This window comes from Pseudorca crassidens, chromosome 11 (genome assembly GCF_039906515.1).
Source record: "Pseudorca crassidens isolate mPseCra1 chromosome 11, mPseCra1.hap1, whole genome shotgun sequence".
NCBI lineage: Eukaryota > Metazoa > Chordata > Mammalia > Artiodactyla > Delphinidae > Pseudorca > Pseudorca crassidens.
The window spans coordinates 61,045,996-61,062,458 of record NC_090306.1 but is presented as its reverse complement, the minus strand read 5'-3'; the positions used below and the strand labels follow the sequence as shown (position 1 = coordinate 61,062,458).

The 16,463-nt window shown below is 39.5% G+C and overlaps 1 protein-coding gene across 1 annotated transcript in view; it reads right to left on the bottom strand.

Annotated features, from left to right (window-relative positions):
- Positions 1–16,042, bottom strand: part of RAB21 (RAB21, member RAS oncogene family) — a 30,142-nt gene extending 14,100 nt beyond the window's left edge. The window contains exons 1-3 of the mRNA XM_067697359.1: positions 15,649–16,042; positions 2,179–2,238; positions 1,098–1,205 (exon numbers count right to left, since the gene is read on the bottom strand). Coding sequence (XP_067553460.1) covers positions 1,098–1,205; positions 2,179–2,238; positions 15,649–15,798 — 318 coding nt within the window. The 5' untranslated portion in view covers positions 15,799–16,042. The remainder of the gene's footprint in view (positions 1–1,097; positions 1,206–2,178; positions 2,239–15,648) is intronic.
- Between the last annotated feature and the right edge of the window lie 421 nt (positions 16,043–16,463).

Here is a 16,463-nt window from a genome sequence, read left to right as displayed (position 1 = left end):
GAAATAATATTTCATTGTTTTAAGTCACCAAATTTTGGGGGTTTTGTTATACAGCCAGAGACAACTAGTTACTTTTCAACCTAATAGACTCCACCTTCTTTTAAGCAATATAATACTTAAATCATTTCTTTTTATGCCAAAAAGGCAGGGAGGGATAACAAACAGCACCCCACATATATATCTTTTTTAAATGTCATTAAATCTGAAAGCTACCTATTGCTTCATTTTTCTACTCCTTGGACTAAGTTTTTCCACATGGCATTAATAATCCAAAGGCTAACTTGTACATCTGCTTCATCAGTTAAATACTAGGAAATAAAATAAAAATAAAAAACTAAAAAGGCAAGTAATTTCAACAAGTACAAACCTGTAACTCAAGGCAAGAAAAGTCTCTACCTTGGAAATTACCCCCTTTAGTTAAACATCCTTGACAAAGTTATTCCAAGAAGGGCTTTCAAAGAAAAGGTCAAATAAGTAACTACTCACAATCCTAATTGTGATGAGAATTCAGAGGTAAGTTTAATGGTCACTCATTTTTGGTCCCAAACAACTATAAAAATTCTTTATTTTTGGTGAATGTTTAAAGAGGGGTTAAAAAAAATGGAGGAGCTTTAAAATGAACACTACCTAGATTGTCCTTTTAAAATTTATATTATATCCTCCAGGAAATTTAGTGAGAAGAAAGAGCTTAAACTTGATTTAGTTCTTCGTTTTCCTCCCCACAATTATGGAACCTGCCCATGCATCCATACCAAGTTATCAGGTGGCCAGTGTGTATGGAACCAAAAAAATGTATGTGATTTTTCTTTAATAGGGAGAAAAAAAGCCTCTATATTTTTCTGAAGCTTTACTTCAGATTATTTCCCTTTCCTAATATCTGAGAAAGCCATGTAATAAACTATTAATAAATGATATCCATATTGTTAACATGAATTAAATACTCCATTAAAAAAAATGAGTGGTCATCATTTATGCACAAACTATACTTTACCTTTAAAGCCAAGGCTAATCACATTAGTAAACAAAAGATGTTAATGCAGACTTGAAAAAATCAGTGTTGTTCTATTAAGTCATCTACCCATAAGTAAACAGAATACCTTCTGAAACGAATCTTCATCTGTTATATCATAAACTAAAATAGCTCCATTTGAATCTCTGTAGTAAATTGGACCCAATGCATGGAATCTCTCTTGACCTGCTGTATCCTAAATAAAGCAATAAACTCTTATTAGATCAGAAGAAAAAATACATGTTATTGTAACTACAGTGAACTTTTGTTTAATTGGAAAGTGGGGTATAAATTTATAGATAACCCCAAAACACTGTTAAAAGAAACAAAACAGGTTACAAATAAAATTTTTAAGTCAAGTTATAATCAATATTTAATGTTTTACTGTTATATAAAGATTACTTCTCCCCTCCCCAACCTTCCTCTTCCTCAGCAATCTTCCCACCCTCACTAAAAAACCGTTTCAGTTGCCAAAGGGTCAGAATGGGCCACAATGGCATTATAAGCCAGGAACAGGCCTTGCACTAAATTTAGGTTCTCCCCAGAGAGAGGAGACAAGGAGAAAGAGCATGCACCAGGACCACCTGCCAACAGGTACACTACTGCATTATCCTTGCCCTACTCTCCACTGGCCATTCCCTTGGAGGATTAGAATATGGAGATGGGGGAAAAAAGGCCAGGCAGGCTGTCCACCCCTTTCTCTGACATGGAATCCCTCTGAGTTGACCCTTCTCCAGCTAAAATGTTATGATAGAACTATTCATGTATACAATTGTATGCAAGATAAAATTCTTAGCCAGATTTTAGAAAAAAATGTTTATTTAAAAAAGGTTTTGGGGCTTCCCTGGTGGCACAGTGGTTGAGAGTCCGCCTGCCGATGCAGGGGATGTGGGTTTGTGCCCCAGTCCGGGAAGATCCCACATGCCGTGGAGCGGCTGGGCCCGTGAGCCATGGCCGCTGAGCCTGCGCATCCGGAGCCTGTGCTCCGCAACGGGAGAGGCCCCAACAGTGAGAGGCCCGCGTACCGCAAAAAAAAAAAAAAAAAAAAGTTTTTGGCTAAACTTCAGTTAACTAAAATAAATCCAGAAAATTTTGAGCCAATTAGTTATGAGAGAACCAGGAATAGGTACTCTAGGCCTTCACTCATACAGTTGAAAAGGTTAACTTACCCATATAGCAAGATTTACTCTTTTCCCACCAATATTTAACTTCTTTGTTAAGAATGATGCCTAAGAAAAGAGAGATATACATTAAACAATGTTTCACATAAAATAACATTTTTTATTTCCAAAGCTACAGATGAATGAATCATATCAATATGAAATAAGTTATCTGGGAGAAAAAGTAATCGCTGAGTTTTTATTAATGATTAAACATTATTTCCACTGAAGACAGAACATTATTTTTACTCTAATCTAAGAAAAAGATATTTTGTTTTATGAATACAAGTTACGAAAAGTACAAAAAAATGGGTAAATATGTTTTCTTAGTTTCTCCTCATTACAGCATTTTCTTCGCATTTAATTTGATGCCACCTACCTACTCATTATAGAAAGCGTCTAAGAGACTTCTAAGATGAGATAAAAGAAATGTTTACTGATAGTTAACTGTATGAATACCATTATTATTGGAAATTTTCCTGCAATTATTTTATAATTCAATTATTTAAACTATATCTAATAATTGCCCTAGGTACTAATGTCACAGAAATGAAAGGAAATGGTTCCAGCTTTCAAGGAGCTTATAGTCCACTGCAGAAACTAAAATATAAAGAGAATTAAAATACCATGTGATAATCGTTAAAATGGACGGTCTTGCCAAGTATACTATAGGAAAATGCTGAGGAAGGAAGTGTAAAGCCTGCTTGGATAAGTCACAGAAGGCTTCAGAAAGACGGTAATGATCTCCCCTTTAGGAGAAGTAGTAGGAGAAAGAAGGTAATGATCTCCCCTTTAGGAGTAGTGGGGGTTTTTCCTGACAGATGGGTGAAGCCACCGAAGCCTGAAACACATAACTCCCCACCCTATGGGAAACTCCAAGTTGGTCTGGTGGACGCTAGAGATGAGACTACAAAGATAGGCAAAGGTTGAATTAATCGAAAAAAAAGTCCTGACTCCATATCTAAGCCTATGGACTTTACCTTGTGGGTCTCAATAAAACGTGTTCCAAGACACTAGACAAGTTTTTTGTTTTTTAATGTATACTACAGTCAGGTATATTTGGGGACTGCTGTATATTGCTCTATATCCCCTTTGTGCATTCACAGTACCTATTAGCACACTAAAATTCTGCCAAAAGGAAGGCTGACTAACTGCATTTATACAAGCATTTCCCAAACTCATTTGACTTCTTTTTCCCTAAAAAAACACCTAACTCATCCAAAGGAGTGTTAGGAAATAATACTGTTGACAATGGATAATCAATGAAGGGTTTCTAAGCAGTGAGGACATATAAGATCTATATTTTAAGAGAATGAATACGATAGGAAGAAAGAACAGGACTAGACCTGGAAGACAGGAGTCTATTTTAAAGTTGGAAAGAAAAACATAAGGGGCCTGAACTAAGTGCATGAGGATAGAAAAGAGAAAAATGAATCAAGTAATTGAAGAGGGAATATAATCAGAAAACAGAGTCAGTTGACCTGTTTAAAAAAGGAACAAAGAGCCAACTTCAAAGCTATGCAAAGACAGTCACATTTAAGTGTATATATATAGAAGAAAGTGCAGGGATGGAAAGTAAAACAGACAAAAGGCTAGGATGGTGAATTATTACTGAAGGAGAAGGAACCTAGATTTCAGGAAGGACTTTATGCTGTATGTATACCAAGGAAAATTAAAACTAAGAAAAGGCCACCAGATTTAGTGATTAACTAAGGAATCTACAGAGACACAAATGGCAGAGCTGAGATCAAATCCAGCAATGTCTGCCTTCAAAGCCCAAGCTACACTCAAGATACTTTATTAAATAAAACACAGGTTAGGGGCCTTCCCTGGTGGCGCAGTGGTTAAGAATCCGCCTGCTAATGCAGGGGACACGGGTTCGAGCCCTGGTCCAGGAAAATCCCACATGCCGCGAAGCAACTAAGCCCGTGCGCTACAGCTACTGAGCCTGCGCTCTAGAGCCCGTGAGCCACAACTACTGAAGCCCACGTGCCACAACTACTGAAGCCCGCGTGCCTAAAGCATGTGCTCCCCAACAAGAGAAGCCACCCAATGAGAAGCCCATGCACCGCAACGAAGAGTAGCCCCCGCTCACGGCAACTAGAGAAAGCCCGCGTGCAATGAAGACCCAACGCAGCCAAAAAATAAGTAAATAAATAGAATAAATACATTTATTTTTTTAAAAAAACAAAACACAGGTTATATAGAAAAGGGTATGAAATAAATTCAATGACAAAGAAATAACTTGGAATATGAGAAGACCAAATACATGTTACGACAATAAATATGAATAAAGGACTATTTCCCACTCATAGCATAAGGGCGAAGAATATAAACTTTGAAGCAAAACTTTGGATTTGAATCTTAGCTTTGCCACTTATTAGCTGTATAACTTATTTGAATTCAACTATTTGTTCTGTTTCAATATCAATGTTATATAAAGAAACTCAAAACCTGACTCTTATCCTAATATTTAATAGGTAAGTAAACTTAAATGCCTCCCTCTCTTCTTTCAAACATATTTAAACTGATCTTCCCTCCAAAATCAGCTTTCCATTCCAACATTAGTATTTTGATCATATTCTCCAAGTCACTGAGGTTTAGAATCTTAGGAATATCATCACTGAATATTCTTCCTCCCCTGTCATCCCATATTCTAAAAAAACCTACCAAGCCTTGCTTTTATATTTCCTCTGGAATTCTATGACTACCAGTCTCTTATTATGTCATAATATAAATACCTTTGGTCTCACCTCACACTCTGGTTCTCTGGTCTACATGCTAAATTATCTTCCCAAAGCCTCCATGATTAAAAACAAATAAAAAAAACATTATCATATCCATAGCTGAGCTTTCTAATAAGTTATCATTTTTAATAAGTATGCTTGAACTACATCCCTGCTGGCAGCTAATACCATAATAGCCTTTTTGTCATGAGTTTTGTGGGGATTTCTCAGCAGAGGGGAGTGAATTATAGCTGGTAAAGCTCCATCATTTTCTTTCTACTAGTCCCTCTGAAACTTACCATCACTCTCCCGTAAGTTCAGAGACAGTGTTGTCTCTCCTAAGGAACTACGGATGTATAAAAACAATTTTATGGAAACAGTGCTCATTACAGCGACGATTATTAAAAAAAAAAAGAAAAAAGGAAAGAAGAAGAAAAAGACAATAACCTAAGTGTCCATCAATAGGCTATTTTTTAAAAATATACAAATATAGTCCATCCATACAGTGAGACACTACGCAGTCATTTCCACTACTATTGCTAACACTAGCTAACAGTTATTGAATGCTTACCTTCCACCAAGTACTGTGCTATGCACTTTTTAAAAAATCATTCATAAGCTTCTCCTTTATAAAAGTCAGGGAGCCCTAATCTACAAATAAAAGTCTCAAAGCCTATCTTTGTATCCAAGGACCTCCACCCTTTGTCCACATCTATCTTCCCAAGAAAGCTTCCAGTATTTCTCTACTTACTCAGAAACTTATATAGTCTATATTATACATTCCCTCCAATTCTGTTTGTTGATAAAATTCCTCTCTAATTTGGGTCTATTCTTTCTCTATCTGGATCTCACCTATCAAGACCAGTTCATGACCTACACCCTTCTTCCTTGAATTTTTAAGCTTTCTCATATGACCCAGACAACCCACAGTGAATTTCTCTATGCAGAAGAACTTTAGGGAACTTAATCTTGTAATATACAGCATATACCACCTTGTATTTTAAGTTAACTTTTCATGAGTATAAGTCTTCTGTTAACTAGAGTACATATTTTTATTTATTTAACATTTTCACAGTGCTTATAATGAAATGGGCAGTGTTCTAAAAGCTTTTCCATATTAATTCACTTCTCGTAACACTCTGTGATTAGATATAATTATTATCCAAATATTACAGATGTGGAAACAGAGACAAAGGAATGGTAAGTATATTGTCCAAGGTCACACAGCAAGTGACAGAGTAGGATTTGAAATGAAGGCAGTCTGGCTCCAGACATGACTCATAACCACTATGCTATGGTACCTCCCAGACTGAGATGTGAGCTAACACTTCTCTAATAGAGGGGACAGGAGGAACCATAGTGCTGCCCACAGCGGACTTGCAAATGTTGTTACCGTAGATAAACATATCCACAATGTGACTCGTATAACTCAATTTACATAAAAGATGTGTTCCTAAAAGTTTCCTTATAAACCAAATTATTTTAACTCAAATATGTGATGCATTAGTAAAGCACATTACCATAGGGTCCCCACTGTATCGTTTTCTTCCTTCATAACAAAAAACTTAAGTCCCACTCTATGGAAAGAGTCCTTCTGTAATACAAATCATCTCATTTTACATAAACCCTAAGTTTTTAATATTTTATAGATATTTTCTTAAAGAACAAACATCTGTTTTAAAAACAAAAACAATTATATTTGAGAATAAAGCTGCAAGATTTTATGTAACATCAAGACAGCAGCAAACGATCAAATGGTTGAAATCTGTTTTGGTCTTTTTTTCCTACTACCTCTATGACGCATACTTAATTTGTCCAGACTACTGAGATACCATTCATGGTTATATAATACTTACTCTGGGGCAGAGGTTCTTAATTCCGTTACATGGTAGTAAGAGTGGGAGGGAGGCATGATCATAGACTTCTTTGAGAATCTGATGAAAGCTATGAACCCACTCACTCTCAAGAAAACTGCTCATATGCACATATAAAATCTTTTCCCCACACTTTCCCAAGGGATTTATAAATCCCTGGCAATATCTCAGTGAAGAACCCCATCTAGAAAGAGCAGGGGACAGTGGCATAAACAACGTCAATTCAAAGGTTCTAGGAATATGGGAAGGAAAAAAAAATAGTACATACTGTGTGCCACCATGCTTTGGCTTTCTCATTTATTCTTTGTAACAACCCTGTGAAGTAGGTAATTAGCCCTATTTACAGTTGTGAACCTGAGATTTAAGGAAATACAGTGACTCACCCAAGGTCAGCCAACTTAGTCAGGTCCTTCAGTGGGTGGAAGCCTGTCTGACTCCACAGTGCTTTTTCCATTGCACAACGCTGCCTATTCCAGAACATACACACATTCTTAACTTGGCACTCCTCCACTTGGACACTAAGTGTTCCTGGACACCAACTCATCTCCCAGAATATTCTCAGGGTAGGCACAAAGTAATGAGGATCAAAGTAATAGTACATTTCCCACCTTACTCCTCCAAACCCGGAGTTACAGCACCACTATTTCTTCTAATTCCAATGATTTCATCTTCCAAACTTTAGGGGCACTGACAGACTTAACAATCTCATCAGACATCTGTCATCTGCACCTGATGCTTATTTACCCAACATCTTAACTGAAATCACAGTGGATATTTTTTTAATCTCTATTAAAAAAATAAGATTATAGGAGAGATAAAATAAGAACAAAGTACATTTGCCAAATGAAAGTCTTTTCATAACTTGTTTCATCAATTTTTTTTTGTCTGTTTTTGTTAGCCAGATCACTTGTTCTTGCTAATCACTGGCAAAGCAAAATACCTAGTGCAGCACAGTAACTGATTGTGGACAAATACTTTCCTGTCTTTATCTAAGTTCAATAGACTTTCATTAATAATATGTGTGTTTAACTCTTCGAGGAAAACATAGGAAGAACAGTCTTTGACATAAACCACAGCAAGATCTTTTTTGATCCACCTCCTAGAGTAATGGAAATAAAAACAAAAATAAACAAATGGGACCTAATGAAACTTCAAAGCTTTCGCACAGCAAAGGAAACCATAAACAAGACGAAAAGACACCCCTCAGAATGGGAGAAAATATTTGCAAACGAATCAATGGACAAAGGATTAATATCCAAAATATATAAACAGCTCATGCAGCTCAATATTAAAGAAACAAACAGCGCTTCCCTGGTGGCGCAGTGGTTGAGAGTCCACCTGCCGATGCAGGGGACACGGGTTCGTGCCCCAGTCCAGGAGGATCCCACATGCCGCAGACTGGCTGGGCCCGTGAGCCATGGCCGCTGAGCCTGCGCATCCGGAGCCTGTGCTCCGCAACGGGAGGGGCCCCAACAGTGAGAGGCCCGCGTACCGCAAGAAAAAAAAAGAAACAACGCAATCCAAAAATGGGCAGAAGACCTAAATAGACATTTCTCCAAAGAAGACGTACAGATGGCCAAGAAGCACATGAAAAGCTGCTCAACATCACTAATTATTAGATACATGCAAATCAAAACTACAATGAGGTATCACCTCATACCACTTAGAATGGGCATCATCAGAAAATCTACAAACAACAAATGCTGGAGAGGGTGTGGAGAAAGGGAACCCTCTTGCACTGTTGGTGGGAATGTAAATTGATACAGCCACTATGGAGAACAGTATGGAGGTTCCTTAAAAAACTAAAAATAGAACTACCATACGACCCAGCAATCCCACTACTGGGCATATACCATGAGAAAACCATGATTCAAAAAGACACATGTGCCCCAATGTTCATTGCAGCACTATTTACAATAGCCAGGTCCTGGAAGTAACCTAAGTGTCCATCAACAGACAAATGGATAAAGAAGATGTGGCACATATATACAATGGAATATTACTCAGCCCTAAAAAGGAACGAAATTGAGTCATTTGTTGAGACGTGGACGGATCTACAGACTGTCATACAGAGTGAAGTAACTCAGAAAGAGAAAAACAAATATCGTATATTAACGCATATATCTGGAACCTAGAAAAGTGGTACAGATGAACCAGTTTGCAGGATGAGAGTTGAGACACAGCAATGTAGAGAAAAGATGTGTGGAAACCAAGGGGGGAAAGCGGCAGTGGGGTGGGGATGGTGGTGTGCTGAATTGGGCGATGGGGATTGACATGTATACACTGATGTGTATAAAATTGATGACTAGTAAGAACCTGCAGTATGAAAAATAATAATAATAATATGTGTGTATATAATTAAACAGTTATATTATTTTTGCTACAGTTACTAACATTGTTTCAGGCTTAAGTATTTAAAGTATCTATTGGGAGTTCCCTGGCAGTCCAGTGGTTAGAACTTGGCGCTTTCCCTGCCGTGGCCTGGGTTCAATCCCTGGTCGGGGAACTAAGATCCTGTGAGCAGGAAAAAAAAGTATCTATTAACTACTTTCAACTTAAGACATGGACATGAAAAGATTCAGCAAGATAATTCATAAAATTAGTCCTCTGTAGGAAGGCAATAAAAATTAGCTATCAAAAAACTAAGATGGGGGCTTCCCTGGTGGCGCAGTGATTGAGAGTCCGCCTGCCGATGCAGGGGACACAGGTTCGTGCCCCGGTCTGGGAAGATCCCACATGCCGTGGAGCGGCTGGGCCCGTGAGCCATGGCCGCTGAGCCTGCGCTTCTGGAGCCTGTGCTCCACAACGGGAGAGGCCAAAACAGTGAGAGGCCCGCATACCGCAAAAAAAAAAAAAAAAAAAAAAAAACTAAGATGAATTGCTACAATGGCAAAATCACATTACAATATATAAATGTAACAAATTAACATATTGTACACCTTAAGTTTATACAATGTTATACTTCAAATATATTTTAATTAAAAAAAAAGAAAGAGGGCTTCCCTGCTGGCGCAGTGGTTGAGAGTCCGCCTGCCGATGCAGGGGATATGGGTTCGTGCCCCGGTCCGGGAAGATCCCACAGGCCGCGGAGCGGCTGGGCCCGTGAGCCATGGCCGCTGAGCCTGCGCGTCCTGAGCCTGTGCTCCGCAACGGAAGAGGCCACAACAGTGAGAGGCCCGCGTACCGCAAAAAAAAGAAAAGAAAAGAAAAGAAAGAAAACCAAGCTGGGTGCTTGAATACTTCATTTCTTGTCCTTTGCTTCTAAAAAGAGGTATTATAATCAGTTTAGAGTCCAAGTAAATACTTTGAAAAGGAGAGTCAAAAAATCACTTCTAAGGACTGGCTCAAAACACAAAGCAGAAAACAGCAGTCAGATATAGAATATTTATATATTAGGAGTTCAAAGCCATAACTCAGAAAAACTCTTCTTAAAAAAAAATCATCCACCCTTCTATAGCCCACATACTCTAGTAAAAATACTAAGGGAAAAAGGAAGGATTTCAACTACTGTATTTTATGAAGATATTGTAATCAAACTGGCTGAATCAACACTAAAGTGGCTTCAAGAACTACTTAGAAGATACTTCAGACATTCAAAACATTAATCTTACAAATAAGGAAATTAAGATTGCTAGACCAGGGGACTGTGACACCAAGTATAAAACCAACTGCTAGAACCTGAATGCCAAGTGTTGCTCAGGAGGTTAAGGTGTATGGAAGAAAAAAAAAGTAGTTGACCTAGCTTAAGAAAAAACGGTACACCATTACTATATGTGGGACCTCAGAAATCTAATCCAAGTCTTAGTTTCCTCATTTGCCAAACTGTTAGCATACTATCTGTATTCCCAGCCAACTTTACAGCACTGCTTTGCTAATCAAATGACAGGCACCTACCCTAGACTTCAGGAGGCAGATAGGTGGAATTCCAGTTAGAATTCTAAAAGGGAAGATGATTTATGGTTCTGATTATAAAGAATGTTACTTTTACACAGGAGACTAGTTGAAAGTGATAGAAGACATTTAAATTAGAGTGCATAATCTTACAATAAGGGGAAAAAGAGGATTCAGCTAAAGAAAAGGAAGTGATCACCCAGGAGCACAAATATAGAGAGATAAACCAAAGACAATAGAAATGGCACAAGCATTTAAGAATAAAGAAGAAAGCTAACAGCTGGTTAAAGTACCTTACTCATCTTTATTTTTTTTATTTATTTATTTTACTGGTGAAGGTACTATAATTTTAATTACATATTAAATGTTAGAAAATGGAACTGAGGAGGGAATTCCTTATTTATATTAAAAGGTAAGTTACCAAAAATTCTATTCTTTTTTTTTTAACATCTTTATCGGACGTTACTCATCTTTATATTCCCCCGTTGGCACAATGTTTGACATGTAACAGGCATGAAATAAACAATTCTTGAATTTGACTGCTTAGGTTCAGCAGCTAATTCCAGAGAAAAAGCAGTAAGCCCCTCACTCCAACTGTCTTTCTTGTCTCTGTCAAGTTTAACATAACCCCAAACCAATGAGAAAATCACATAAGAAAGCTTTGAGGACTCTACATAAGATCAAGTTTTCTTTGTAAGCAAGGTAAAGGATCTTGAGTTCTCAGAGAGCTCACCTACAACATTACTTCATAATTATCAGTAACCTAGGAGGACGTCTGCAAAAAGGGAGCAGTACTAAAACACCAAAGCATAGCAAATGTCACAATTTTCAAAACAGAAGTGACTTTCCATAAATGTTAATCCCAGACAAAACTGTAGAATGGATAACAAATACATATGTATGCATAAAAATATAAAATGTAGCAGTCCCTCAGACCACATGCATTCTCAAAATAATTCATGTCAAATTAACCCCACTACCTTTTTGACTGGGTTACTATGAAAGAAACCAACACAAATTAAGCACCATCTATTCATCAAACAGCAACAGCAAACATTCCTTAAACAAACACTGTGCCAGGAGGTTTAAATACTATGGCTCTCTAATCCACATAAAAATCCTATGAGTGAGAGTCTCCCATTTCATGGATAAAGAGCCAGCTACAAACAGTAGAATAATCTGCCAAAATCATGACGGCTAAAAATCAGGAGCCAAAAATTCAAACTAACTTCAAAGTCCTGTCCCTTTCTACTACATCATATGGCCTCCTAATGCAGAAAAAACAATGTATCTTGTTCTTTTCCAAGCATTTGACAAAGTATCTCATGATATCCCCTATGGGCAAGATTGATGTAGCTAGGGCAAAAAAAGTTAGATTTGTAACGCTGGAGTAGCCATTTTCATTAAAGGCTTCTTGTCCAGTAGGTAGCAGCCCACAACAGTCAGTCTTGTTTCCTGTTTCTATTACCATTAATATGTATAACACTCCATTTATAACTGTTTCTCAGTCAAGAGGAAAGAGGACTGTGGCCTGTGCATGGTCTGGAAAAAGCTCCACCCTAAGATTCTGCATATTTAAAGAGAAATATACCTCTGGTCACGTGTCACTGGACTATAGTGAGACTTGTGAAGAGCTCTGTACTTGGCCCTCTCTCTCCCCTTTCTTTCAGAGTCTGTTAATGACTGATGAGAACACTGAAGACATTCTTACCAAATCTTCAGGTGACAAAGTTAAAATGAGTAGCTAATCCAGCAGTAGAGACCATGCCTTATTTTTCTTTGCATGTCCAGGACCCAACCTAGTGGCTGACCCACAGGAGCTCCATCAATGTTTCTTGAATTACAAAATCAAAATTCAAAAGGATATTAACAGACACTAACCACTGGAGCAAGTTTATCAAAGCCAACTTTAATAGATCAAATTCATTAGGGAAAAAAAGATTTAACTACAAAATCAAAGGAAAATGAACAAATGTAAAGTTTTTCTTTCTTCTTCCCTCCCTCCCTCCCTCCCTCCCTCCCTTCCTTCCTCCCTCCCTCCCTCTGTCTCTTTTTTTCAGCAAATAAGTCTAAGACAGCAGGCCCAATATTAATCAATGGGACAGCTGCCCAAAAGCTCAAAGAATCTTTTCTGTAATACTTCAGTATTAGAAAAGGATTCTCCACAGGGGAGGTCATAGCCTGCACTTCTTTGCACAGATCAAACCACACTTGGAATCATTTCTACAGTTGAAGGCATCATATTTTAAGAAAAGTGGACAATGATTAGTGAAATGTCTAGAAGAGATGTCAAAATAGTGATATGATTTAGAACAATGTTATAGGAGATCCACTAAAAGGAACCAGAGGTGTTTACCCAAAAGAAGACAAGACTCAAGGGGATGTAAGAGCCATCTTCAACTATCAGAAGGGATGCCATGTATGACTAAGATTCAGAGAGCAGGGAAAGAGATTTTGTCTCTAGACGCAGAAAAATGAATTGGAAAGTAGACCTGTCCAAAAATGAAATGTGCCACCTCAGGACATAGAGTTTTCCACCTTCTATAACAGTTCATCTCACCTCCAAGATGTTCAGACTAAAGTAGACAATCACTTGACTGAAATATTAAACAAAAGACTGAATTAGTGAACCATAAATTATCTTGGGTTCCTCTCAGTCTTTAAAATAGGAATGCATGAGAGTGTACTTTGCAAAGCATAAAATATTTTACAAAGATAGGTAGTAGGTAGTTCCGCTGACAAGAAAAAAGAGAAATTCTTCCCCTCATATCTCATGATGCATTAGCTCCTCTCCATCTGGAAATGAAAGGCATACAAGACTGTGTCTTATGGGTCTGATGGAAGTCAAATTTCTCTGAAAACATTATTTAAAAAGATGAAATGAACTGATATCTAAGAGAAGGAGATTGAATATAATGCTGTTTCCATACATTGGTATGGAAAAATCCTCAATTCTGGAACATAGTCCAGATACCGTTTGTGATGACAGTTATATGCTATGCTTTTGATACTAGAGATCTACCATAACTTCATTCTCTCCTATGTATCAATAGATTTCAGTGGTTTCCTCTCAGATATTTAAAATCTTTAGCCAGCTTTTAGCTTCGAGGATGTTTTTGGAATGTATAATGAAAGTGTAATTTTTAGGTTGAAGGGCTAAATTATCTTTAAAAAAATTAAGAGCTCAGTTACAATGGTCTTCTCTTTTCTCTAAGGTCTGTAGCACAAAAGAAACCACTAAGGGGTGGTTTACCAATATCCAGAGATAGTGTGACTTATTGTTCAAAATCTGAAGTCATAACTAGATTCAAATTTCAGCTTGGGCACCAAGACTTGTGGCAATAAGATAGCCAGCAAATTACTCAACTTAACCACACCTGTCTCATCACCTGTAAAATGAGGTTAATAAAACTATCCACCTCAAAGGCTGTCATAAGAACTAAAAGACAGAAGAAAAGTAAAATACTCATCACAGTAAGAACTAAGTGTTAGCTATTGTTATTACTTTACCTAAATGAATTTCTAAATTTCCAACTGAGCATAGGTATTTACCCTAAGAATTTCCTTGATCTCACTAATAACACTCAATTGTAATTATCAAAATTGTGTTAAGTGACCTTGTATAAGAATGTAGGGGAAAATGCAGGTCCCTGACATTCACTTTTTCAGATAGTATGCTTTATATAGGAGTAAAAACAGAGGTGTAAAAACAGAACATGGAATCAGAACCAGAGCATCTTTGTAAATTCTAGACTCAGTGGTTTAATAATAGCATCAAACATCAAATGTCACAACAATCAGGAGACTGCATTCTATTAGATAGTGTCCATGTACTTACACACTACACAATCACTAATTAAGATCTATTGTGCAATTTAGGGTAATAATAACGATGGAGAACTTACACTGGACCAGCTCCTAAGTGCTTTTATGTATACCTGTCCTGACAACCCAATGAACTAGATACGATTATTATGGCCATTTTAACAGATGAAGAAACTTAGGCACAGACAGGTTAATTAACTTGGCCAAGATCACACAGCTAGTTTAAACGGATGGAGGTGCGATATGAACCTAGACAATCAGGCTCAAAAATTCATTAGACTTGACTGCCTCTGACTGAATTGATCAAGGCAGATTCGCTGTATATTTCTTCTAATACGTGAAAACTGATTTCTTTGGAAGAGGGGGAGACTCCAACGACCTCAAAGGCCTGACTTCACGCCCAATTAATTATTACATTTTAACACTTTTCTGACTAACAATCACGTATCTGCAGGTGAAAGCCGGCCCTACATTACAAGCAAAGAAAATAAATAGCAGCAGCAGCTAAGCTGTTAGTTTGAGGACCAACTGTTGGCCAGTATTCACATGACGTTTCCATGTGAATATGGGTCGACCCACATCGCCGAATATGTGACCCACAAGTCAGCAATGGAACTGCGTAACCCACACGGGCAAGCGGTCATTTCAAAAACCCTCCGGAGAGGAATGTCTTGCCAATCAGCACGTTACTCGAAGACAGGACAAAATGGAACTTGCACAAACACTTAGTCATCAGTAAGCGCTGAAGTTACAAATCACCTAGTTAGCAAAATCAAATCCGCAGCTAAATTCCTAATTCCGAAAGAAAGAAAAAGGGCTGACACTCGGTTGACTGACTGTAGGGTGAAGGCACCTAGGGCCCAAGTGGAAGCAAATCAAAGGGGAAACACTAGCGCACCGATGGGGATTCCACGACACGCGCTGCCACACTGGGGACTTTTCAGGGCCCTTCCACTCCCCTCCCAACAGCCTGTCCTTACGTGTCCAGGCTGCCCCGACCACGCGTGTTCCCAGGGCGAATTCGGAAAGGCAATCCGAACGCGGAGGTGATAGGCCTGAGATGTGAGAGCCCACACCCAGACGACGGTGTGGCAGCAAAGTCCTCAGAGCCCCGGAGGAGTAGGGGCCCCGAGGCGCCACCTCCCGCTCCCCGGGGCCCGCACCTGCAGAGTGGTGATGTGCTTGTCGTTGAACTTGTTTTCGCAGTAGCGCAGCACCAGCGACGTCTTTCCCACGCAGCCTTCCCCCAGCAGCACCACCTTGAACGAGTAGGCTCGCCCGGCCGCCGCCCCGCCGCCGCCGGCCGCAGCCATCCCGTCGCGTCCCCGCCGCCGGAGCCCTAGAGCCGCGCCGAGCTCTCCACAGCCGCCGCAGCGCCTTCACAGCCGCGGCCGGCGCAGCCCCTCCGCACCGGAGCTGCCAGCCCCGGGCGCCGTCTCCACTCCCGCCTCCGGGCGAGGCCTGGAAAGGCCGAGGGAAAGTCCGAGAATGAAGGGCCCCAGCCACCACGTCAGGCACCCGAGGAAAGGCGAACAGCACTCCCTCTCCGCCTCCCTCTAATGGCGTCTCCTTCCTCCTACGTCACACTTTCGGGTCACATGACCGCCGCGGCCCCTGGGACTCGGCCCAGGAGAACATGCCTGGACGTAGGCGGGGCTTCTGAGCCTCTTCCCGGGGGCGAGCTGGTCGCGAGGGGACCACGTCTGGGCCGTCTCCCGCAGAGCTAGGCCGTCTGCGGGCCACTACCACTCTGCAGTTGGTGGGAACCTGCGGGAATAAGGAATGAATAATTAGAGGCAAGCCCAGCTCAGGTGGAATATTGAAGTGCAGAATGTTCTCGTTCTTGCCCAGGGGCTGTCCACCTCTCCCATCCGGGGTCCCCGTAAACCGAATCTATCAAGGTGTCCTTCAGTACCTTGACAGTGTTTCTCTGGGGGATCCCAAATCCTAGCTATTGAACTTCTTTCAGTTCCCCAGA